This window comes from Sus scrofa, chromosome X (genome assembly GCF_054392235.1).
Source record: "Sus scrofa isolate SSC_HxYL_T2T_F1_AM1 chromosome X, Sscrofa_HxYL_maternal_Yorkshire_Landrace_v2.0, whole genome shotgun sequence".
Taxonomy (NCBI): Eukaryota; Metazoa; Chordata; class Mammalia; order Artiodactyla; family Suidae; genus Sus; species Sus scrofa.
Window position 1 is genome coordinate 51,862,158 of NC_139401.1, and position 27,509 is coordinate 51,889,666.

General features: G+C 39.9%; 1 protein-coding gene and 1 pseudogene across 1 annotated transcript; both read right to left on the reverse strand.

Annotated features, from left to right (window-relative positions):
• Positions 1-3,031: 3,031 nt before the first annotated feature.
• On the reverse strand, positions 3,032-4,485 carry MAGEH1 (MAGE family member H1). The gene has a single exon (XM_003135111.3). It carries the CDS (start codon positions 4,209-4,211, stop codon positions 3,552-3,554), a length of 660 nt encoding a protein of 219 aa, XP_003135159.1. The 5' UTR covers positions 4,212-4,485; the 3' UTR covers positions 3,032-3,551.
• LOC100522532 (dnaJ homolog subfamily C member 4 pseudogene) lies at positions 4,292-27,000 on the reverse strand (annotated as a pseudogene).
• Between the last annotated feature and the right edge of the window lie 509 nt (positions 27,001-27,509).

The window sequence follows — 27,509 nt, forward strand, 5'->3', positions numbered from 1 at the left end:
TGCCAAAGTTGGAGGCAATGTATGAAAACAGCCGTCAAAGTGCCTGGCACAATTTAGGCACTCAGAAAGTGGCAGCTGCCCCTCTTGCTATGTATTGGGGACTTCTGGGCTCTCTACCCCTGAGCTCCTTAAACAGCTGGACTTCTCTAGATCCCAGAAACTCAATCCACTTCACAGGCATCTTGGCAACTAAAAGCGCAGCTTTTCCACTTACTTTGTGGAGATTCTGCTGGGGTTGGGGGGATGGGGCTGGCTTAAGTTTCTGATTTAAACACCAAGAGGCTCCCAGCTGGTGTGCTATCTGGATACTGCTCAAAGCTGAAAAAATTCCTGTCACTGAAACAATGAGTAGTCTCTTTCGCGCACCACCTTCCACAAGCCCCTTTCCCTGCCTCTCCCTCAGCCCTGTCATTCATTTCACAGCCGCCTGAAATCCCTCCCTTGTTCCTTGTTCACCTAAGCAAATGAAGATTAACTCTTTGCAGTACCAATGTAATGTACCGGGGAGGGGGAGGGGCAGGAGACACAGGAGACTTCCAGGCCAAGGGGCGAATGAGCCTGGGCCATTGATTGACTGCTCCCTTGCTGGGCTGAGGAAGGTCACCCAATCCTTGGCACACTCCAGGGAGCCTCTTGCTCGAGGGCTTCAGGATTCCAGTAGTCATCGCTTTTGCAGTGCAGCTTGTGGTATGTTCCCTCTCTTTATCCTGGGTGCTGCTGGTTCTCTGACTGAGTTCAACTTCTTGGCCCACACTTGCAAATAGCCGTTTTAGACAGCTGGATGCTTATTCCCCACTAGAGCCAAAGAAAACATGGATTCAGACGGGCTTTCCTTGCACTAACTGGAACTTTTTGCAAAACAAGGCCCGGGGGTGGGTGGGGGACAGTGGCATTCTTACTGACCTGGCAGAGATAATGTGTGGCAAGCCCCCAGTACAGAGGAAAGGCTCAATAAATCTTTGCTCTGCAGGTTCTCCCATTTACTAGTTGCCTAACCTGGAGCTGACTGACTTTGGTGAGACCCTTCCTGCCAAGTGGGGAGAAGTTAACGTCAGCCTTGTCCCCAAAAGGATCTTAGGCTGAAATTTCGGTTACTGAGACCTTTCCCACTGACTTGACGTGTTTTTTGTTTGTTTGTTTTACAGGAAGACAGAGACCTTGTGAGTACATTGGCAGGCAGAGAAGGACAGCAGGGTAGCCTATAGGGAAACACTCTGAACTTGCTGAGAATGGACATGGGGTCTTGTCTAGGATCTGTTACTTGTCACCCCTGTGGCTCCAAGACAGAAAAGTCACTCAGCAATGTGAACCTCAGATTCATACCTTGTCTACCTCTGGAGCCAGTAGTCACACATGGCCCCTCCAGGGCCAGAAACATGCCTTTTGATCTTCTGCAGCCTCAGTTTCTGTCACACTGCCTGAATCATGGAGGTTCCCACTCTTTTCTTGTTTGCTGAATGAATTTGGAGCTCTTAGGGCGCATACTTCCTACTTTTGTTTGAAGGCCCCTTTGCCTGCATGTTGATGTCTACGGGTCCCTGGGCCTTTGCCAGAAAGTCATTTGCTAGCTTACCCTGGACCCGGTGACTCTACCTTGCAGCCAGCCAGAAGCAGAGTAAGACTGACTGGAGGCAAAGGAAGAGGATGGTGCCCTGGCCAGTGTTTTGTGTGTGACAGCTGCTTCCTCTGAGCCCCACGAGGCTAAGTGAGGCACCCTTCTTTGGTGCTCCCTAGTAGGGAACTTAGTCCTTAGAGTGTTTTGCTCTCAGGGAAGCATGGTGGGCTTTGGGGGTGGCCAGAGCTTCTTACGCATATTCTTCTCCTGTAGCTGATTTGAATATGGGGGATGACTTCCACATCTCCAGATGTGCTGCAGGGTGAGGCTGAGGATTCAGAAGCCCCTCATGATAGAATGAATGGGAAGAGCATTGAACTCCTTAGTACAATGAGTAAAGAAAGTATGAAAGCTCCTGGAGGTGGGAAGAAACCTGATACCACGAGACTTAGTACACCAGGGGCCACCATGCCAGGTAGCCCTCTGGACTTAATACACTGACTGAAGGAGAGAGTCAAACCACTAATTATGCCCTACACACTCCCAGACCCACTTTTAAAACACTTTGTGCATCCTAACAAGACACATACATAGTTCCCGAGAGAGATGCCAGGTTACCTTTCAGTGAGACCGCAAGTCCAGTCCTTTCTGGTTCATCCAAGAGACTCTGCATTTTTGGAGTCTTCTTCTTTTCATTATTCCAGGATTATCATCGTTAGTAACCGTTTTTGTTCTCATTAAAATCAGCTGTAACTCCCACTCTCTGTGGCTCTAGCCCCTGCTCCCCTCTCCCCCACTTCATTCTTTTTGGTCCACTTTCCCTTTGACACAACCCTATTAGTTCACGGAACAATGTGTTTCTTCCCTAATGTCCATGCTGCCTTTGGTGCCTCCATATTTACTCCCTTCCCCATCCCCAATATTACTTTCAGACCTCAGGTTGTCACCCACTAAGAATTTCCCTACAGTCCCTTCTTTTTCATTTCTGTAGTACCCTACAATGCCCTTTTGCCTGCAACCACCCTTCTCTCCTCTGCCCTCCTCTCAAGCTAATTTGAGTGTATTTTCTATTTCTACAACACCCTATGGTGTCCCCTGCCCTTTGCCAATGCCCCTTCCCCCAAGCTGGGTTAAGTGTCCAAAAAGTAGCTAAAACACAATATTTTCATAGCATACTCTGATGCCCCTTTCAAATCTCCCCAGGCTCGTTTAGGCATCTCTTGGATTTTCATAGCACACTATGATGTCCTCTTTCCTGTCCCACCCTCCAAGACAGGTCACATAAGCTTTTCTACATTTTAACGGCATCATATGCTCACTCCCTATTACAGTATTTAGCGCACTGCCAGTTAACATATTTGTCTCTCCCACATAATCTAGAACATTGTTTAGAACTGAGGGCTGTGTCTGAGGAGGGTTTCCAGAACCTAGATTGGTGCCTCACACATAGCTGGTGGTCAGTGAATGAACAAGGTGTCCTTGTCATAAGCTTTTATTTTTTCTATATTTTGCAGTATCTTAATAAAATCACGGTATTTGTCAGTTTTCTTTATGCAACAGTAGACACAAAGGTTTTCATAAGGGTCAGACATATAATAATCCTCTCATCATTCTCTCACATTTTACTGGTTAAATCAAACTTCTTAGAACAGCCTATTTTAATAATATAAACTATGTACCAGATCACAGAATATGATGGAAAGACTTCATTTTATAATTTTAGCAAAACTGTTATACTAAATCTTAATGACAGAAAAAAAGAATATATCTTTTCTTCAATCATATTTTAAAACATATTGTGACCATATTCAACACTGTTTTAAATTGAATAAAGTTTACAATATCTAAAGTAAACGTTCTATTTCTCAAACAATTAGCACTGATCACAATACCAAATACACTGCCCCCCCCATTATATTCAACTCAGGCCCCAGGTGATCTTGGGGTACCTTTGAAGCTCTTTACACTCCCCCCCAAGGGTATACAACAGGTTTATCTAAAGGGCAGAATAACCCCTAGCACCTGAATTGAGGATAGCCTCAACTTCTGCATCATCATCAGAATCCCAATCGTAATTACATGGCCAGTCCTTGGAGCATCGGTTACGCACCCTTGCCACGAAATGCATGACTTTCAGCTTGCTGGATTCCACATGTGCTCGCGGTCCCCAGAAGAACTCGTACTCCACGGGACTACTACGGGGCACTGGCTTATAAATCAGGTACCCTCTGCGCACAAACTCTTCTGTAACAACCTTCTTTGGATCTCCAAAGATGCTGTGCTGGCGGCCAGGCTGCATCCCCAACTTTCCCAGCACTTTCCAGACCAGGGCCTCCTTGGCGCTGTTGCCCATGATGAAGATAAGGGCTAATATCGACATCAGGAGACTTTTCTTGGTGCCTTGAAAATTGCTCCGGGCTACTGAGGGCTTTTGCGCTTGAGCAGTGCTAGAGGCTTCCACAGGGGTGGTGGAGGCCTCCTCCGGAGTGCTTGGGTCTTCCTCCGGGCCGCTCAGGTCGTCCCCAGGGGTGCTCGGGACCACAGAGGCGGCCACCGGGGTCTCGGAGGTTTCTGAGGCCTGAATCTTACGATTGTTACGGTTCTCTTCAGCTGCCCTTGCATTACGGCGGCGCCGACTCTTTCGTCCCCGTGGCATATCTCCTGCTACGGCGCAGATCCTACAGCAATCCTAGGTAAAGATGCCAGTAATCTCTGCAGAAAACAATTATCTCTACCTTAAGAAGGGGCCTCCGCTAAAGCCACCAAAGTCAGTTGAGTCTTTGTAAGAAGATAGCCGTTCTCAGCTACAAAGCTAACACCCACGCAAGCCAACTTGCGAGCAACCGCCCCCTGCACTCTCCCCAGCAGCAAAACGCAAGAATGCAGGGCTGAATTGACTCCTCCCCTCCTGCCACGCACTCTCCAGACTCCCAAAGGAAGTGGGCGTTTCCTCTAGGCAGACTTCCGCTGTCAAATAGGAGAACGGACACAGCAAGGCAGGGGTGGGACTAGGGCAGAAATGTTGACTGGGGACTGCAAGAGCAGCGGTATGCAAAGGAGAAATAAATAGTATGCGGTTCCTGAATTTATCAGTCCAGTAAAAGATAGGCTGACTGGTCTTGGGAAAGAAGGTGTCTCTACACCATTTACTCGATTCCCGGGCTGGGGGTGTTTGGATGAGGTGATGGGGGTGCGGGGAAGCAGCATATTCTTGGAAGGAATCAGCTAGTCCCAGTTCTCTTTTCCTGTCTTGGATTCATTGCATATTCTCTCACCCTGTCATCAGAAGGTGTTTATGTGTATGCAAATTAATTTGTGGGCCCTAATAGGACCTAGATAAGATGGCTGTGGTTAAAGTGATGAGAGAAGAGTGCTGAGAGAAGAGTGATGAGAGAAAATTGGACTGCAATAACGAAGAGTGTGCAAGGGGTGCAGAGCCTTTAAAATGTTATATATTCACGGGATTATTAAGCAGGCACCGAGGGTATCAGACTTGCATTTGCACAGCGTCACAGAAGAGCAGACTATTGTCTGGCAGATCACTTAGGAAGCAATTAGAATAAGAAGCAAGAGGGAATAAAAGTGAGCCTTAAGGTGGTTGTCATGGGGATGGAGAGGCAGAAAGGCATTTGAAGGGTGATCACTGACAGGCTTTAGACACTGTTTGGATGGAAGTGGGAAATGGGGAGTGGGTGGTAGAGTGCGGGTTGGCTCTGAGATTCTGGGCTCCAGTCTTCCTGAATAGGTGGTTTATTTTGCTTCTTTCTTTCATTTGGTAATCTGAAAGAAATTCATAGCATACTCTAAACTTTATCATCAACTCCAGGTCTTTGCTCACTGTTTCCTCTGTGTGAACTGCCTTTCCTCTTATCTCCAACTATCTAAACTCCAACTCTCCAACTGCTTGTTCACAGGCCTCATCCTCACTGAAATATATCTTGGTCTGCACCAAAGGGTACTGAACCCATTTTTGCTCCCACTTTTTGCTCTCTATAGCAAGCATCCCATATCTTTCTTATGTCATTCCAAAGATACTGTTTTACACAAGTCACTTGGCCTCTCTGAGCCTCCATTTCCTCAACTATAGCACGGAGTTAAAGTCTTATAGGGTTAAGAGAATAAAAGGAGATAACAAGCTAAAAGGGCTTATCACAGAGAAAGCACAGTCTTTGCCTCTCAAGATGTTTCAAGCATTGTGTGAGAGTGGTATTACACAGATGTATGCATGTGGAAGGAATACAAGATGAGGAAGATTTTACACATGTTTTGACCTGAACTTTTTAAAAGCAGGTGAATAATGTTACATCTTTCTGGCTGTAAGAGATTAAATGTTTGTTTGACAGGACCTGAGATTGTAATCCCACTGAGAGAAGGGGATTGTCTCTCCCCTTGATGTCTCCCAGGCCTTGGTAGAGTTTGTCAAATAGGATATGACTATACCTGGTGAATAAGATCTGGAGTGGGGAAGTGAGCATTTGGAAGGCAGAATAGCCAGCTGAATCTTATCCAACAAGCCCCAGTCCTCTGTACATGTGTAGAAAGAAGCTGCCTGGTATCGAGGAATGAGCCTTGAATTCAGGCCTGGGGAACTGAGTAGTACTGGCTTAGCCTCTGTCACTTACAAGCTCTTGATGTTGATGAGTTTACCTGACATCCCTGTCCTGTGATTTGTCCACTGAACAAACAGAAAAGACTGATCTCTCTAGCCTTGTCTGCCAGGCCGGTTGTGAGGCTCTCTGCAAATCCAACAGCACATACCAGCATCCCTGGGTTAGGGCAGGTTCCTCTGAGTTTGGTTGTTTTTTGTCTGTTGTTTACTTATTTTGTGTTTGATGTTTGTGAATCCATGTGATGATAGGATGGCAAAATCACCCATCTTATGCCAAATAGCTTCTCCATTCAAATGGGATTTTATGTGAATGTCGTCCAGCAAACTAATTTTCTTCCCAGAGGTCACCTTCTAAGCCAATTCTTCTTTATCCCAGAGCTTACCAAGACCTCCTGTTGGGGCAAGCCTCGCCACAAACCAATTTGGGGCAGTGTATGCTAGTTGCTGCATTGCCTTTGGCCTACCAACCAGCTGACTGAGGAGGGGATGCCATTTCCCTGTCACTGCTCTCATGTTAGTGTGGAGATCCACTCCACAATGAGAATAAGGCAGCTCTGCTTAGCACCCAGGTTGATTAGAGCCTATTCCTAAGCAGTGCACAAGCTGCAGATCTCAACAGATTCCATCAAAGGAGTATTCAGAAACAGTTAGATTGTGTTTAGATTGTGAGCTACTCTCAGTGTCCCCAAAAGATTAACAGAAATCACATTTATATAAGGCAGGACACAGAGGTTATTTGCCAACAAACACAGTGTTTTTAATAGCCAGAAGATCACCAGGCATGATATTAACAGGAGGAAACCATAAAAATCATGCCTTGGGACATTGTGGACCACAGATCTGTTCAGAGTAAGTAGCACATGGCAAAGGAAGAGCAGCTGAATTGTGAGGACCTGAGAAGTACAAAGTGAGGATGGAAACTAACATTGCTGTTGTAGGTAGGCTATGTGCCTAAACTACCTCCAAACTGTAATCTTTACTACAACAGCCTTTGATTACCAATAAGGCTAGAGGGAGATTAACTCTCGTTGCCCAAGGTCATAGCACTGCTGCTGAATGTCAGTATTGGTGCTCACATCTTCAGATTGCCAAGCCCTGCCTTCTGCCACGGCATGCCTCATGTGTGCTTCTTACTGGGTGCACACTGGGTGGTGCAAGGAGGCTTAACATGAAAGGGAGTGTTCTTGCTCCCTTGGGATAGGAACAGAAGGGAAAGAGATGAGAAAGGAGACAGACATGTGGAAGGGCAAGGCAAGGATCCTGACTCACTCTACTAGGTTTTCCATACTTGGCTCAGCCCCTTACAAACTGTGCCAAGTCTAAAACGTTATTTAAGCTTTCTAAGCCTCAGTTGCTCCATCTGTGGATGAGCATATCAGAGTGGTGTTACGAAGATTAAAGGGAAAGAGCTCATGAAAGATGGGGAAGGTTGAAAAACCCCGCCCCCCGGCTCCTAAAGATATCCACATCCTATCCCCAGAATCTGTGAATACGATACCTTCTACGGCAAAAGAATATTGTAGGTGTGATTAAGTTCAGGGTCTTTGGTGGGGAGATTACCCTGGAATCCTTAGAGGAGTGGGGCAGTAGAATTAGAATCAGTGAAAATGTATGGCTGGAAGCAGAGATCAAGAAGAGAAAATGCAACATTTCTGGCCTTGTAGATGGAGGAAGAGGATTTGAGCCAAGGAATGTATGGGACCTCTAGAAGCTACAGAAGACAAGGAAATAGATTCTTCCCTAGAGCCTCTGGGAGGAACGCAGACCTGTAGGAATAGTTTAGACTTGTGACCCCCCAGAAATGTAAAAGAGTAAATTTAGTTACCTTAAGCCACTAAATTTGTGGGCATTTGTCACATCAGCAAAAAGGAAACTAATACACAAGGCATATGTGTGCCTCACTCGTGGGCAGTGTCTAATGAATAAGAACTCTGATTGCCGTTGAGGCGAATTTATATTATTGCCATATTTTCAGTGAAAGTACTGGGAGGGACTGGAGTGGGACATGAGACTGGGCTGGATAGCTTGGCAGCAATTCTTGCAGGTGTTGATGCACCCTGTTCTTCCCTGGGGTTGTCTACTAATCCCCCTATTCCGGGCACTGTCCTGGCTAGATGCTCAAATTTCCTCAGGCATTGCTCTTCCCTGGGCAGACATTGCCATAGCCACCACCTGGTGGTAAGTGCTAGGGGTGGTTTAGGGAGGGAAATGCAGGGGTCAGTCCACACTACTCCCTCTGCTGTAACTAACCATGTTTCAGTTGTCTGTAGGCCCTGTTCTGACTCCAGCAAGCACCTCCCAAGGGCATAGAACACGCTTGGGCCAGTCTCTCTATTTGCAACAACCCTTGCACAGACTGTGGGCCACTGCTCCTTGAATAAGTGAGCCTGACCCCATCTGCTGTCCCTCATCCAGGGACTCCTCACTATTTCTATTCTGCTGATGATTCCTCTGAATTCTTTAAGAGTGCAGGTATGGACTTATTGTACAATTTCCAAGAATTAGGGTCTTAAAAGGAAGTCTATAGCATGTGCACTCCGTTGTTTGCTGAGTTTGATAATGACGTAATTTTATTGTGAATTGATCACAAACATAGGGGCAAAAATAAAGATTAACATTACAAACACCTGCATAACCAGTGCCCCACCGTGTCAAATTTAAAATTTAGGCCCTATCTTGGCTTAACCTTCAATTACAGATATGGTAAAGCCCTCTGTTTACCTCCTCCTGGGCCTACCCCACTCCCTCCTCCTTCAGTGGAGTCTGCTCCAAGGAATCCAGTAACTATAATACCCAAGAAGGGATGTACATAGTTGCTACCTATTTCTGTGTTCATCCACATTATACAGGATTTTTTAATGTTGATCCAAGTGGATAGATGTACGGTTGTTTACTTTCATGTTTGTGTACTATTTCTTTGGGTATTTGCAATTTTTCTTTTTTCCTGATGATCCAGACTTTTGCAGTTTCCTTTTTTCCAGGGAAAAAAAAATAATACCCTTATCCGTTTTTGTATACCTGTCCCCTGAGAACATGTGCATGGATCTCTAGGGACACCATCCAGGAGTGGACTTACTGCATGTGTCTGCATGGATGTGTTTAGAGAGACCACATGAATTTCTTCTGCTTTGTTTCATTTATAAAAATTATATCATTGTATATACAACTTCCACTTCATTCTTTTTCCTAATCAACAATAAAATTTGTTCAGCTCATACGTGTAATTCATTATAACAGCTGAATGATGTTCCATGCAGTGCTTTTAAGCATTATCTCTTCAGGCACCCATCTTTTGAGGACGCCATGTTTCCTAAGTATTTGCCCCTCTACAAACAATGCTGCAATAACAGCTCAATTGTTTGTTCAGTAGGACATTTTTTGGCTGTGCCCCTGACATGTGACATGTGTAAGTTCCCAGGCCAGTGAGCAAACCAATGCCACAGCTGCAACCTGAGCCATAGCAGTGACAATGTGATTCCTTAACCTGCTGAGCTACCAGGATTTTTAAAAATAAGCAGTATATCAAACTGAGTATAGGAGCAAAGATTATGTTAAGGATGTTTGATGAATGATTATATCTTCCTCCTGCTTCAGTAGAAATCAAGGTGATTTATGACAGTTTCCTGAATGTTATTTATTTATTTATTTTTCCGCTGTACATCATGGGGACCAAGTTACACATACATGTATACATACCTTTTCCTCCCATTGTTGTGTTGCGATGTAAGTATCTAGACATAGTTCTCAATGCTATGCAGCAGGATCTCATTGTAAATCCATTCCAAGAGCCATAGTTTGCATCAGTTAACCCCAAGCTCCCAATCCCTCCCACTCCCTCCCTCTCCCCCCAGGCAGCCACAAGTCTATTCTCTAAGTCTATGATTTTCTTTTCTGTGGAAATATTCATTTGTGCTGTATATTAGATTCCAGTTATAAGTGAGACACCACTTCACACCAGTACGAATGGCCATCATTAATAAGTCCACAAATAACAAGTGCTGGAGAGGTTGTGGAGAAAAGGGAACCCTCCTGCACTAGTGGTGGGAATGTAAGCTGGTACAGCCACTATGGAGAACAGTATGGAGGTACCTTAGAAATCTGTACATAGAACTATCATATGACCCAGAAATCCCACTCTTGGTCATATATCCAGACAAAAATTTCCTTAAAGAAGACACATGCACCCGCATGTTCATTGCAGCGGTATTCACAATGGCCAAGACATGGAAACAACCCAAATGTTCATCGACAGAGGATTGGATTCGTAAGATGTGGTATATATACACAATGGAATAGTACTCAGCCATAAAAAAGAACAACTGAATGCCATTTGCAGCAACATAGATGGAACTAGAGACTCTCATCCTGAGTGAAATAAGTCAGAAGGAGAAAGCTCCCTGAATCTTAAATTGGAAGCCCATGCTTGCCTGATTAAATAATTCTGTGATATATAAGGGTGTTTGGACATTATCCCCATGCCACCAAATGTAATCTCATATTATTTTTTATGGCTGAGTAATAGTCCACTATATATGTATAATACTGCTTTAGCCATTCATCTATTGGTGAGCACTTAGATTGTTTCCATGTACTGGCTATTGTGAATAATTCTGCAATTACTTCCTTGGAGGCTCCATCTTGAAATATAATCATATTAGAGGTTAGGATTTTAACATATTAATTTTGGGGAAGCATACTTTCAGCTCATAATACCCATACTCAGCCCCTTCAGATATTCTACCTCCCAGAAACAAACACACATAGAAACATATCAGTAAGAAAAGAGTTAACTGAAAGTCATCAGGAATTGGGAAAAACAGAGACTACACCAGGTTCTGAAGTGATCGGTGTCCCTCACCAACCACTAACCACTAACCACCAACACACTAACTTCCATACATTACATCCAGTGTTCCTTCCCAGAGATACCTCTGTTTACTCATTCCAATTTCCATCCAAGCCTGGTTTTTACTTCCTCTCAGAAGCAGAATGCTTTGTGGTCATAAAAGTGCACTATCATGTGCTAAAAAATGGGTTTTGACCTTCTCAAGATTTTTAAGAAACTACTTTTTTGTCATTAACTTTGAGCATCTATGCTTGAAAACAAATGGACTTCCCATGGTTTCACCAATGTACTCAGAGATAACTGTTATTAATGATTTTTGTTAGTTTTTTTTTCTCATTCGTTTTCTCTACATTTACAAAAATGTAAATTGTTTGTGCATCTACAAAGGCTGACTCTAGAGTCTCCATGTCACATGACAGATGTTCAACACAAGCACTTCTGATTAGCTGAGTGGACTGCTACTAAGTTGATGAGAATTCCACAGCCAAGATGTTAGATATCAAAAAAAACTGAAGCTGGTAACCCTAGTGAGAAAGAAGATTTGAAGAGCAGTCTGAGCTTAAAACCAAAATTTGAGTCTTAAGACTGTCCCTAGAGGAACTAAGGGCTGAGAGTTCCTTTCTCCCTTCCTCCCACAGGTTTTGTGACAATTTTGTATTTTTATATCTTTTTTTTTTCTTCTGCTAGGTAGTATGTACTAAGTGATCACAATAAACAATGTTTACAAATAAAAGAGAAAAACCAAGTCACTTAAAATTCTAAGGCCCATTTCAATCTTTTACAATTTTTTCAGGCAATATTCTCATCCTAAAATCCACTTATATAATCATTTTACAGACTACATAGAATTCTATTTCAAATTTTGACAGATATCCTGTTCTGTGAGAAAAACCTCATGCTCATTCCATATGTAAGTGAAATTTCTGTACAATTCTTATACTTTTTATTTTAACTGTGAATAATTGTCTGCATGCTGTCCTGCAGAAAGAGAAACCAGAGAAAACAGGCAAAGTGATGGCTCATGGAGAAAACTTGAGTATTGGGCACAATATCTAGATCCTTTACTTACTTCATCATCTTTCATATGTCTGTTTTTCTCCCTGCTTAATCTATAAAACTATGTAATACAACCCATTTCTCCTTAGCCATAAAGAAGGATTCCCAGTGTCTTATCTCCTGGTCATCTAGAAGGTGGCAATGGTGCATGGAATTTAAAGGCATGAGCTTTGAGGGAGACTATGTAGGATCAATTCTGATTTCTATCATACATGAGATTGTGAGCCTTAGCAAGATATTGAACCTTTCGGTGCCTTAGTGTCCTTAAACTCATTTAAGTATATACTTTTCTCATAGAGCTCTTGTTTTAAGGATTAAATGGGTTAAATGTAAAGCACTTGAAGTTTACCTTGTGATGCATGTACAATTAATAATAGCTGTCTCTGAGCTGTGGAGTGTGTGTTCCCCTAAAGGGTATTCAGTAATATCTAAAAATTCAGCACCATCATCAGAATTAGGCCTCCATATCTAAATTTCTCCGTTCAGCAACTTGTGATATTCTCATTGACATCCTATCTCCTCTCCTCCCATAGCATCTAGTCCAGTATAGAATAGTAGTAGCAATGAAATGGTTACAATTCATTGATTAACCACTATGTGCCAGGCATTTTGTTCATTTAGGAGTCATATTTACTGAATACCTATCACACACCAGGCACTGGTCTACTTATTGGGATTTTAAGGATGAGATCACAGTCTAATGAAAAAGCTGAATATGACAGTTACCGTCTTTGGTTAGGAGAAACTTGCATAGGGCATGTGGGCGCAAAGCAGGGAAAATCAATTTAGTGTAGTCAGGGAACATATCTCTAAGTAAAAAAGTGACATTTCTGAAACCAGAAAGTTCAGTAGGAGTTAGGCAGGGGAAGAGTGAAAGTGTTATACAAAAGAAACTGTATTTGAAGACATGGAAGCCAAAATGTACACAGGCACTTACAAGGATTTTGGTTATTGTAAATCATTCTTTCTAGGAGCCAAGTTTTATTGCCTTTATATGCATGAGCTGATGGTTTTGAGGCAAACATCAAGATTTTAGTCCATACTATTACTGTGTATATCTGCATCATAATTTATTCCATAACCCTACTGCTGAAAATGTAGAGTATTTGTCCACTTATAAAAACAATACTATTGTCATCATCCTGTCATATTTGTATAATGCCCATGTACTTAGAATATATTTCTAGTCATGCAATTACTAATTCAGATGGTTTTTCACATTTAAACTTTGATGCATCTATCTAGCTTGACTTCCTTGAATGGTAGTGTCATTTAATGGGCAGTGTGTGCAGAGTAACTGTTTCTCATTGTCTAATATCACCCCTGAATATTATCAAGTCTATTACTAATTATCAATTTGATAGGTGAGATACTATATCTCCTTGTTTTATTACAGTCTTTTGAGATGTAATCACATACAATAAACTACACAGCTAAAGTGTACAATTTGATAAGTTTTGACATATGTACATACCTGTGAAACCTCATTATAATCAAGATAATGATCATATCCTTCACCACCAAAAGTTTCCTCATGCCCCTTTGTAATCTCCTCGTATAGCCTTCCCACCCCTCCTTTATCTCCAGGTAAACAATGGATTATATCACATTTTCTTCGGTTTATATAAATGGTAATACATAATAGATACTCTTTCTTTCCTCCTTCCTTTCTTTTCTTCTCTTTTCTTTTCTTTTTTCTTTTCTTTCTTTTTCTTTCTCTCTCTCTCTCTCTCTTTCCTTCGCTCTCTCTTTCTGTTTTTATTTTTGAATAATATTTCGTTGTATGGACATAACAGAATACCACAATTCGTTTATCTGCTCACCTGTTAATAGACATTTGGGGTGGTTGCAGCTTTGGGTTCTTAGGTTCTTACAAATAAAGCTGATGTTAGAGTTCCCTTGTGGAGTGGTGGGTTAAGAATCTGAGATTGTCACTGCACCAGCTCAGGTTGCTGTTGTGACACAGGTTCAATCCCTGGCCCTGAAACTATCACATGCATAGATAGGTATGGTCAAAAAAAAAAAAAAAAAAAAAGATGCTGTAACCATTTGTCTGAAGTTGTTAAAAGAACATACGCTTTCATTTCTCTTGAGTAAATAACTGTGAGTGGAATGGCTAGATCATATGGCAGGTGCATGTTTAAATTTTAATCATATGGCTGATGCATATTTAACTCTTAAACAAATTGTCAAAATGTTTTCTAAAGCTGTTGTAAAATTTAACATTCCCACAGGCTGTATATGAAAATTCCATTTCCTCCAACTCCTTTCTAATACTTATCTTTTTTTTCTGCTATTTATGAGTGAAAAATGTATCTCATTGTTACTTCGATTTGCATTTCCTAATGGTGTTGAGCACACTTTCATGTGCTTATTTGCTGTCCATATATCTTTGAAGAAGTACATGTTCAAATGTTTGGCCCACTTTGGGCTATTGGATAGTTGATTTTATAAATTATTGAATTTGAGTGTTTTGTATATATTCTGGACACAAAGAAAGGCTTTATAAGATATATGAATTGCAAATATTTTATTGCACTCTGTGGTTTTTTTCATTCTCTTGATGTCTTTTAAAGATACATTTTAAATTTTGATGCACTCTGATTTACCACTTTTTTCTTTTTATGGATAATGCCTCTGATAGTGTATCCAAGACATTTTTATATAACCTAGGGTTAGAATGAGTTGAGAAGTAATCCTTCTTTAATTTTCTGGAAAAATTATAGAAATGACTTTTAATATTTGGTGGAATTAAATGGTGAAGTTACTTAAGAGTGTAGTTTTCTTGCAGGTCCCACTGTGGTGTAGTGGATTGAGGATCCAGTTTTGTCTCTGCAGTGGCTCAGGTCAGGTTGCTGCTGAGGTGCGGGGTCCATCCCCCATCCAGCATAGCAGATTAAGGATCCGACATTGCTGCAGCTGTGGTGTAGGTCACAGCTGCAGCTTGGATTCAATCCCTGGCCCCAAAAACTTCCAGCAAAAACTTTCCAGCAGGTGTGGCTGAAAAAAGAAAACTATAAAATGGTCTTAAACTATAAAGTCAATTTCTTCATTAGTATAGATTATATAGGTTATCTATTTCTTTTTGAGTTGTATTTAGTACTTAGTACCTTCCAAGGAATTTGTCCACTTACAAATTCAGTTGTAGAATTTATTGACATGAAGTTCATAATATTCTCTTATTCTTTAAATATCTCTAGAATATATAATAATTCCATCTCTCTCATTCCTAACCTTGATTATGTCTTATGTCTTGTTTTCCTGATCATATGAGAAGTTTATCAATTTTATTGACTTCTCAGAAAACTTTTTTTTTTTTTTTACTTTTTAGGTCTGCACTTGAAGCATATGGAAGTTCCCAGGCTAAGGATATAATTGGAGCTGCAGCTGCCAGCCTATGGCACAGCCACAGTAATGCCAGATCCCAGAAGCGTCTGGGACCTACTCCACTGCTCATGGCAATGCTGCATCCTTAACCCACTGAGCAGGGACAGGGATCAAACCCACATCCTCATGGATACTAGTAGGGTTTGTAACCCCCTGAGATAAAATGGGAACTTTTTTTTTGACTTTGTTGTTTTCTGTTTTCTATTTCATTGAGTTTTGCTGTGATCCTGATTACTTTCTTTCCTGTGCCTACTTTGGGTTTAGTTTTTCTTTTTCTAGTTTCATAAGGTAGAAACTGAGATCATTATATTAAGACTATTTCTTATTTCTAATAAATATGTTTACTGCTATCATTGCCCCCTGCTTATTGTTTTGGTGGCATTTCCAAGACTTTTTTCTTTTTTTAAAAAAAATTTTATACAGTAAAATAGATTTATTTCAGAGTAAAATTTTTAAATTTTAACATATTCATAGATTTATGTTGCCACCAACACATGGTTATGGAATAGCTATATCAACCCCCCAAACATTTTCTCATACTATCATGTCATGGTCACACCATCTACCCACCCTAATCTATGGCAGCCTCCAAACTCTTCTTCATCACCAAAGTTTTGTCTTTTGGTGAAAGTCATATATATGGAATTATACAGTATATAAATTTTCAGAGTCCGTTCTTTTATTTACTAATATACATTTAAAATTCATCCATGTTGTCGCACAGGTTGATAGCTGATTCATTATTTTTTGTTGTTGTTGAGTAATATTTCATGAATGGTTTTTTGTATGTTCTGGAAAAAAATGCTCATTGAAATGAAACTGCATGATGGAATTGAGCAGATCATATAAAGTTTTTCTAAGAATACTTGCAATTATTTTTATTTTAAAAGTGTGTTTCATAAATTATTAAATGTTGTTTATCGTAGGTAATACTTTTACTATGATGTCAAATCTATTGTGTATAAAATGATCCTATGTATGTGCCCTCCAACCTAGTGGAGAGTGAGGAGCCATATCTGTCCTATGCAGCTCAAAGATATGCATAAAAACAACATCATGGCAATGGTTACAATTAAGCAAATTTAATTTTCTGTGTAAAGGAGCTTAGTATTAGTATAACCATATCATCAATTTCCAAAGAAATACAAGGTATCAGAGTTACAATCTCTAAGTTTAACCCTTCCATTTTTAAATGGAAGAGGCTAAGGCCTGATTCAGATCTGCTCCATAAGCATTTATCAATACCAACACTGACTAATTATTAAATGCTGTGCAGGATATATTGTGAGTGTAGAAATGATGACGACAAGGTTCTTGCTATTAAGAATCTCACGTCTTACATGGACAGACTATCTCATTGATGACATTTATGACCTGGCCTGCGGGCCAGGCTCTTTAACTCATTATTTCCTAAAGACCCGAAAAGTGAGTGTCAAAATCCCTCTTCTATAGATGAAGACATAAATGAAGAGTTTAAGTAACTAAGCCTAGCAAGTAGCAGAGCTAGAGTTCTCACCCAGATCTGCCTGACAGTAAAAACAGCCTTCTTTCCAGTCTCTATTGGGAATACTGAACTTATGTAATAGTGAGCCATTGTGGCTCAGCAGAAACGAATCTGACTAGCTTCCACAAGGATGCAGGTATGACCCCTGGCCTCAATCAATGGGTTAAGGACCTGGTGTTGCCGTGAGTTCTGGTGTAGTTTGCAGACATGGCTTGGATCTGGCATTGCTGTGGTTGTGGCATAGGCCAACAGCTGTAATTCTGATTTGACGCCTAGCCTGAGAACTTCCATATACCATGGGTACGGCCCTAAAAAGCAAACAAAACAAAACCAAAAAATCTTATATGACAGATGTCCAGAAGTAGCTATTAATCATTATCGAACATGGCTTATGAAGCTTCCCTACCCCTCATATTATAGTTAATGGTCTCTCCTCCATGTTTTGAGGGCCTGAAAATCTGTGTCATCTATACTCAGTGCATAGCTTCAAAGTTGCCTCTCAGTAAAATGATCATGGCACATGTTCTTTGATTTTAAAATGATAGTAATTATCATGGTCCTAATTTTGTTCTTCATGATAATGTATGATAAATATGAGTAAAAATAGACTACCTCACTCTCTAAACTTCTTTTAACTCATAGGAATAAGTTAGAACAAGTAAAGCCAGTTGCTATAATAATCAATCTATGAATTTCAAAATCTTATTTTAATAGTTTATTTCTCATACAAAGACCCACGAGGATGTTCCTCTGCCAAGAGGATTTCCTGGATGTCTCTCCTTGAAGCTACAAACTCAGGTATTTGAGTTCCTGCCATCCTGTGACTCCATTACCTCAGAAATTTGACCTTGCTGGCGACTTATACTTGGGAGGTGGAGAGAGAAAATGGTTATGTGGAATGTTTCATGGCCAGACTAGAAACAGCATATATCACTTATGCTCACATTCTATTGGACAGAATGTAGATACAATGTCTCCCTTAAAACAAAGTATGCTTGAAAACGGTCTTTTGCTGTGTGACAAAGAAGCAGAGTAGTCAGTATTACCAGTCTCAACCTCAAAGAAATTTCTCTGTTTCCTATTCACCCTGGGCTTGGAGCCTTCTTTTTAAATATATATTAAAGTATGGTTGATTTACAATGTTTCTTCAATTTCTGTTGTACAGAAAAGTAACCCAATCACAAGAGCATATGAATGACTTCTTAGCACTCTCTTCTCCCTGATCTGGATTGTGGCCTCACATTGAGACTACACTGAGTATAGCACTGGATGATTCCCAGATACATAATAATGGTGACAAAATCAAAGACATGATGGCAATGATCAGTGAAATAACAATATACGCGAGCTCTCTCCTGTTTCCTTCTGTTGCTAGAGGGCCATAATTCTGACTCATTTCTACCACACAGAGGTTGGCAGACTACTCAGTTCACATGCATATTTAAGGGAAAACTTCCAAGACTTCAGTGATTTCTGTATCATTATCAGGGTATTTGTTTTATCCATATAACCCTGTGCTGCTTTATGCTTAACATTTTGTGTTTAAAATTTAAAAGGACTTGCTATAAATGAAAGTGAAAAAAATAAATACAATTAAATAAAACAAGTTAACGAACATTTAAAATTGATATTAAAAAATATAGGTAAAAATATATCTCCTCGATTTCTACCATACTATGCACTTGATACATATTATCTCAATTGATCTTCAGAACATATCTTCATATAAAATATATTTATCCTTGTATGTATACATATGACTAGTCAAGATTCCAACCTGTATTTATTTGATACTAATGTCTAAAATGTCTGTAGTATTACAAACTTCCAACTTAATTTTGCCCCAGCAATTTCCACTTGTTCCCTTTCCCTTTCTCTCTTTCAATCCTTCACATATTTGACTGTATCCCTTCACACTTTTGGCAGCTTTCATTCCAGAAAGCTCTCCTCAGGTCCTGTGACCACAGTCCCAGAATAACTAATGCTACTCTTTTTTTAAACTTGTAAATAGTATTTGATTTTCTGGTTCTTTGTATCAAAATAATTTGTTTTAATCATTTCAGAGAATAGAAAATTGTCAGTTCCCATTCTATTTTTTTTCCTTCTAAGGAGTGTGGATCCTGCAGAGGATCTTTTGTGGGAGAACCTGTTTGTCTGCTAGTACAAATGAAGAGCCAAAAGAGACTGACAATGTCATACTTGTAAAAGGGGGGGGATGGTGCTGGAGGCTAGAAGTTGGAGGGGCACCTGGAAGCAGTGCAGGGAATGGAAATCTATGCAAAGCAATATAGTAGAGTAGAGACAGCTATGGAACTTTATGGAAAAGACTAAAATGCTTATATGGAACCTTTTCTAAATAAACTCGTTTATAAGGTTTATAATAACTCAGACACTCTTCTAAGGTATTTATCTGTTTTAAGTCATTTAATCCTCATTACAATCTTATCAGATAGATTCTATTACTAGTCGGATACATCTGATATAGATGATAATTATGCTGTACAGTAGAAATTGACACAATACTGTAAATTAACTCTAATGAAAATAAAATAAAATTATAACTGAAAAAAGAGAAAATGGTCACACTTTAGTATATGACGTGTATTTGAGGAAAGAGAAAAAGGCATGAGTCTAGTAAGTCTTAAGTGCTGCCTAAAGAGAAATTTTGAAGAAAGAAGAAACCCATATCAAGGAATTTTATGGAGTCACCCCATCCACCTTGGGGTATGCTATATAAATACTCTTTCCTTTCTCATCTCCCCCATAAAGGCCTTAATGTAGACTGATTAAATGTTATGCTTCTGAAAGTATTTTCCAATGAAACAAATATGTTAGCATTATTTCATTTTAAAACATTTATTCACTAAATTCATCATAGGCATTGACTTTGGGGGAAAAGTAAAAACAGAATTTAGACAGACTTAGGTTTAAAACTTACTCTGCCACCTACTGCTAAAAGGAGAAAAAAGTAGAATGTGTTGGGAATCTATGAGTTCCTAGAGTGGAAGTTACGCAGCATTTTTCAAAAGACTAACTATGTATGCATCACTGAAGTGATACCCAAATGAAGAATTAAAGGAAATAAGGGATTTCAACATGAGGATCTGTGGGAAAGAGTATTTCAGGTAGAGTGAACAGTTTTCACAAAGGCCCAGATGTGGGAATGAGCCTAACACATTTGAGGAATAGCCAAGAGGCTAGTGTGCCTGGAGCAGAGGAAGGAAAAGAGCAGGAGATAAAATAAAAGAGGAAATGCAGTGGATGGAGCTCGTAGGCTATTTTAAGGACTTGGGCTTTTAAACTGAGTAAAATGGAAAGCTATCGCTGGGATAAAAGCAGGAGAGCAGTAAAAACTGACTCAGTTAACAGAATTAGTGACTGTTGTGTTAGTTGCAAAAACTAGGTTATAAGGGTAAGAGATAATGGTGGCTTGGATCAGAGTATAGCAGTAGTAGGTGGAAGAGAAGTTCAGAATCTAGAGTTATGCCTATATGAGTGAGTAAGCATGTGTTATCGATATTAAAGATATATTGTATTTTTTAGATAACACATAATAATTTGTGCAAAAATAAGATTAAAATATTACAGAAGTTTTCAAACACAAAAGTAGAGTGAATAAAATAACACACTGAGTAATCATTACTCAGATTGAACTGTTACCACCATATGGCCAGTTTCAATGTATCTATCCTCCACTCTCCATCGATAAATGTTGAAGTATGCTGGTTTATTTACATTATCTTATATTCTGTTTTAATGTGTTTGAAAATTTCTATAATGAAAATAAATAAGGGAAGTATTTCCATGTCAACCAAAAAATACCTACATTATCATTTTTTGTTTTATATTTATTTTTGCACTGTACAACCACAGGCATCCTTCGCATTTTTTAACCTAGTGACGAGATTACTTATTTTTTAAAAATGTAGATACATAAGTATATTTAGAGTAAAAATCATGGTGTAGTCTCTCATATGTGTACATATTATAATAGAAATACCCTAATGAGTCTATTATTGTGAGAAACCTGTCTCCTCTCCAGCCTCTCACACTCCCTCCCCTGTAATGTTAATTTCACTGCCCCCCAGAAACTCTTTCTTTGTCTTTAGGAAACATCATTCTCAGCCAATCACCTAGAATGGGAGAGAAACCATAGAAGTCCACTGCCAGGGATCTGGTTACTGCAGGGATATGATATCTTTTCTTTTCAGAGAATAGAGGTTTACTTTGTTGTGCTGCAAATAATCTAACCAACCTCTCTCATAGAGAAGGCTATTCTTTCAGGGTGTTTATCCTTCTCTTCTAGCTGACTCAACAAGTGTCAGTATTTCCAAAACATTCAGGATCACCTGCCCAAGTATTGCTGGGAGTTGTAGCTCCCTCAGCCTGTCCATAGTCTTAACTCCTTATGTCCCAGGGTAGGGGCAATTGAGAGATCCCTGCTTAGGGTTTAATGGAGAGAAGGAGGGAGAAAGAGGAAGGGAGACAGAGACAGAGAAACAACTGCAGAAAAAGAAGGATATCTAATCAGTACGGAGGTTGTGGATTACTATAATATAATAAATATTTTTGTAAAAATATCTGGACAGGTTGCTTATGATAATGTCCTGTAAAGGAAATATTCCCACTACTAAATGGGAAAAAGGTATCCCCACTTTTGAAATTGTATATTGAAATTACTCTTTCTGAAATGAGTGAGTGTTTATATGTGACAGGTCTGGCAGCATGTGATGTGTATATATAACTATGTTCTGTGTTTTCCTTCTTGTTTTGTGTACAGTGCTAAGGTATGTGAACAAAAAACTTTACCAGCGCCAGTATAATATTTAGAGAACTAGTGGTCACTTTGTTTCTAGGTTTGCTGATCCTGACCAATTTAAATAATTTATTTTTTTATCTATTGAATCATATAATTAATCACTAATTTGTTTCTATGTTCCAGATACAATTTCTCTTTGAGGAGTTAAGAAAGGATTATTCTCTAAAAAGAAAGCTCTATTTACACATTTTTTTTGCCATGGCCCAGTAAAGAAACATATACCTTAAATAATCAGTGTTGATCATATTTGCCCACTTTAAAGTTAAAGGATAGGATAGTCAAAATAAAAAAGCAAAAATTATAGGAATTTTTTTCTTTTAACATATTTTGTTCATATGTCTATATTTCTGAACCAAGTGGTCAAGATGTCCCCACAAAGAAAAGGTAGAGACTCCCTAAAAGTGGGAATGGCCAGAGGATCATTTAATTTGAAATTTGTATTCTTAGTTCTTCCTTTTAATAAAGGGAAACAAAATTATGTGTTTGTTTTTTCTAGAAAATTTGAGTATTTTCATATACTAATATGGTTGTTTTTTGAGAAGATCTTAAGGGCAGTGCTTCTAAAAGGGAGAAATCAAACGGAGACATCTCCAAGATGCAAACATGACATAATACAATTTTTGAATGGGTTCAAAGAAGTGGCTCTCTGATTGTTATTTATATATTAGTTAATATAAGATTTATATTTGAAAATGGCTCTTCTAGAGCCTCTTAGCATTACATAACCTGCCAAAAGTTACGTCTATTAATTCATCTAATCCTCAAAACATCTATAAGATAGATATTATTAGAGATATCAATTTATTTATTTATTTATTTAGGTTATAATTGATTTACAATGTCATATTAGTTTCAGGTTTACAGCAAAGAGAATCAGTTATACATATACATATAGCCATTCTTTTTTTTCCCATGTAGGTTATTATAGAACATTGAGTAGACCTTTCTGTGCTATACAGTAGGCCCTTGTCAGTTATCATTTTATATGCAGTAGTGTGTATGTGTTAATCCAGTCCTCCCAATTTATCCCTCCCCTCCCCCACTGGTTCCCTTTAGTAACCCTGTTTGATTTTGCAATCTTTGAATTTGTTTCTGTTTTATATCACTTTTATTAGAGTCCACATATAAGTGACACCATATTATGTTTGTCTGTCTGGCTTACTTCAGTTAATATGATAATATCTACATCCATCTACGTTGCTGAAAATGGCATGATTTTTTATGGCTGAATATATATACCCACACGCACACACCACATCTTCTTTTTCCATTCCTCTGTTGATGGACATTTAGGTTGTTTCCATGTCTTGGCTATTGTAAATAATGCATCTTTGAAGGTTGGGGTGCATGTATCTTTTTGAATTATGCTTTTCTCCAGATATATGCTCAAGAGTGGGATTGCGGGATCATATGGTATTGCGATATTTAGTTTTCTGAGGTACCTCCATACTCTTTTCCATAGTGGTTATACCAATTTACATTCTCACCAAGAGCCAGAGGGTTCCCTTTTCTCCACACCCTCTCCAGCATTTGTTATTTGCAGGCTTATTAATGATAGCCATTCCGACCAGTGTGAGGTGGTAGTTTTGATTTGCATTTCTCTAAATTAATGATGTTGAGCATTTTTTCATGTGCTTTTTAAAAGGCCATCTGTCTGTCTTCTTTGCTGAAATGTCTATTTAGATCTTCTGGCCATTTTTTGATTGGGCTTTTATTTTTACATATAAAGCTCCATGAGATGTTTGTATATTTTGGAGATTAATCCCTTGTTTGTTACTTCATTTGCAAAGATTTTCTCCAATTCTGTGCTTTGTCTGGGCAAACTAAGGAACAAGAAAACTGTATGTCATAAGAACTGAAGACAAACATGTAGTACAAAGTGCTTGTAATAAAATCTCAAGATATGACTCAGTGAAAAATATATGATACCTTACATAGAGCATTGATAATCATTTGATAATTTGAAGCCTTCAAAAATAAATTAATACTATCTAATGGAATTCAGGATAGTATCCAATATTTCCTAAATGATAAAGTAGTTTAGTCTGCCTCAGCTGTTTGTACAACAAATAATGTATGTACAATGTTATTTACACTGAATAACAAAATCTGGAATCTTGGTACATGCTAGGCAGAGGGCACCTAATGATCAGCCTCCAATAAGAAACTTCAGCACTGGAGCTCCTGTCGTGGCACAGCGGTTAACGAATCTGACTAGGAACCATGAGGTTGTGGGTTTGGTCCCTGCCCTTGCTCAGTGGGTTAACGATCCGGCGTTGCCGTGAGCTGTGGTGTAGGTTGCAGACGCGGCTCGGATCCCGCATTGCTGTGGCCAGTGGCTACAGCTCTGATTAGACCCCTAGCCTGGGAACCTCCATATGCCACGGGAGTGGCCCCCAAAAATAGCAAAAAGACAAAAAAAAAAAAAGAAAAGAAAAGAAACTTCAGCACTGAGTCTAAAATAGGGATCTCTGGCAGACAACACTTCATACATGTTGTCACAATTCATTGCTGATAGAATGAATTGTATAACTTCACTAGATGAAGACTTTGGGAGGCTTGTGCTGGTTTCCCCTTTTCTCTTCCTTGATTTTCCTTTGTATCCTCTGGCTGTAATAAACCTTAACTGTAAGTACTGTACACTAACACCTGTGAGCCTCCATATTTGAAGCCTCCTTTAAGGAGAAAGTTATTTCCTGAATCTCACAATTGAAGTTCAGGACTCACACATTTGAAAATCTTTGGTAGAAACTTCAATCTAGAGAAATCTTCTTTTATAACTATTGTCTAGTATGAGCAACAATTATAATCATGAAGGGTATAGTGAGCTAATGAGGCCTCTGTTTATCTGTTGATGTCTTAATTTCTCTTGATTTTTAAAATTGAGGTAATATTGGCATTATATAAGTTTCATGTGAAAAATACTATATTTTGACTTCTGTATACACTATAGCATGCTCACCACCAAAAATTTAGTTTGCATTCTTCACCATAAAGTTTATCTCCTTTACCCATTTTATCCTTCCCCACTTCCCCTCTGGTAACTACTACTCTGTTCTATGTATCTACATGTTTGGTTTGGTTTAGTTTGCTCTGTTCATTTGTTTTGTTTTGTTTGTTTATATTCCACATATTAGTGAAATTACATGGCATTTGTCTTTCTCCATCTGATTTATTTCATTTAGCATAATACCTTCAAGGTCCATTCATGTTGTTGCAAATAACAAAATTTTATCTTTTTTATGTTTGTGTAGTACTCCTGAATTTCTTAGGAAGAACTTTGCAAGATGTAAATACTGGTTTACAATTTTTTCGGTTTTGATTTTAGCCCTTTTTACATGTCATTCTACTGCTGGTCTCCACATTTTCTGACAAGAGATGTTATTAATGTTATTTAGAATCCCTTGTACAATGCAAATGCTTCTCTCTCTCACACACACTCTCTCTCGGCTGTACCCACAGCATACAGATATTCCAAGGCCATGGATAAAACCTGTGCCACAGCAGTGATTATGTCAAATCCTTTAACCACTAGGCCACAAGGAACTCCAATAAATGCTTCTTTCTTAATGTTTAAAGATTCTACCTTTGGCTTTTACTTTTGACAGGTTGATTATAGTGTGTCTCAAATGGATCTAGGGATTGAATCAGAGCTGTAGCTGCCACAGCCACAGCCACAGCCACACTGGACCTGAGCCATGTCTGCAACCTACACCACAGCTCACAGCAACGCCGGATTCTCAACCCACTGAGCAAGGCCAGGGATCGAACCTGCAACCTCATGGTTCCTAGTCGGATTCTCCAACCACTGAGCCATGATGGGAACTCCGGCTATTGTGTATATATATGAGTCTTCTTAATCCATTCATCTTTTGATGGACATTTAGGTTGTTTCCATGTCTTGGCTATTGCAAATAGTGCTGCAATGAACATGCGGGTGCATGTGTCTTTTTCAAGAAAAGTTTGCCTGGATATATGCCCAAGCCCCAAAGTGGGATTGCTGGATCATACGGTAGTTCTATATTTCATTTTCTGAGGTACTTCCATAGTGTTTTCCATAGTGGTTGTACCAATTTACATTCCCACCAACTGAGAAGGAGGGATCTCTTTTCTCTACACCCTGCCCAGCATTTGTTATTTGTTGACTTGCAAATGTTGGCCATTCTGACCAGTGTGAGGTGGTATCTCAGAGTAGGCTTGATTTGCATTTCTCTAATAATTAGTTATGTCGAACATTTTTTCATGTGCCTATTATTGGCTATCTGGATATCTTCATTGGAGAAATGTCTATTCATGTCTTTTGTCCATTTTTCAATTCGGTTGTTGGTTTTATTAGCTGTTGAGTTGTATAAGTTGTTTTTGTATTTTCAAGATTAAGCCCTGGTCAACTGCATAGTCTGAAACTATTTTCTCCCATTCCATAGATTGTCTTTTTTTTTTCTTCTGAGAACCACTTTATTGACCGCGTTTCTGGGAGTGGGACATATCGGGAGGGAAGCACAGAGGAAGCATACCCTGCGCCCCATCCAGGCGAGCTGTTCAGGGGCTGGGGGCATGATCCCCGGACCTTCAGGAAGGCCAGGTGTTGGCTGCAATAGCTGCCTCTGCTTTTGCTCCTGCTGGAGCCTGGCTCTTTTGGCCCTGGCCCTGGCCTGAGTGTCATTGTAGATGGCTGTGATGATCCGATCCTTTTCATCCATGCACCTGCTCCAGCTGAAGGCAACATAGTGCAGGCGCATGCCCGCCAGCATGATCAATAAGCAGTACCCCAGTGTTTGCTGGTTGTGTTTGTGCTGCTGCTGCCTTGACTCTGGTCCCTAAGGCCTGACACCAGGAAATTGGGCCCAGTATCGCGCTCTGGGGTCCTCCTAGGAGCTGTGCGCCTGATGAGCAGACCTGGGATAGGCTGCGGTTCCTGGAGATTTTGGGGAAGTCGCTGAATGAAGCTGGTGGTCATAGCTACGGTGACTCTCCTCACGGCTGAGCACTTTGTACGCTTCACTCAGCTCCACAAAGTGGCTGGGTTCCTGGGGTCCCGGTCAGGGTGCAGCTCTTTGGACTTGGAGAAGAAAGCTCATTTAACTTCTTCAGCACTGGAACCAGGATGCACTCCCAACAGTTCATAGTAGTTACTGGGCCCAGACCGCTGCCCAGTGGCTACAGCATAGGACCAGGTGGGAGGGTTGCGGGGCCACAGCCAGCACAGGTGCAGGGGCAGCATGGTGGCAGGCAGGCAGTTGGTGAAAGGAGGCCACAAAGAGGAGTGGGATGCGACCAGACTTCAACCAAAGATTGTCTTTTTAAAAATGGTTTCCTTTGCTGTGCAAAAGCTTGTCAGTTTGATTAAATCCCATTGGTTTACTTTTGTTTTTATTTCTGTTGCCTTGGGAGACTGACCTAAGAAACTATTTGTACAGTTGATGTCAGAGAATGTTTTGTTTATGTTCTCTTCTAGGAGTTTGATGGTGTCTTGTCTTACATTTAAGTCTTTAAGCCATGTTGAGTTTATTTTTGAGTGTGGTGTGAGGGTGTGTTCCAGTTTCATTGATTTATATGTGGCAGTCCAGTTTTGCCAGCAATACTTGCTGAAAAGACTGTCTTTTTCCAATTTTATATTCTTGCCTCCTTTGTTGAAGATTAATTGACTGTAGGTATCTGGGTTCTTTATTCTGTTCCATTGGTCTGTTTGTCTGTTTTGGTGCCAGTACCACACTGGCTTGATTACTGCAGTTT

Coding starts and splice junctions, on each gene's coding strand:
- MAGEH1 (XM_003135111.3), bottom strand. CDS start 4,211: ATGCCACGGGGACGAAAGAGTCGGCGCCGCCGTAATGCAAGGGCAGCT.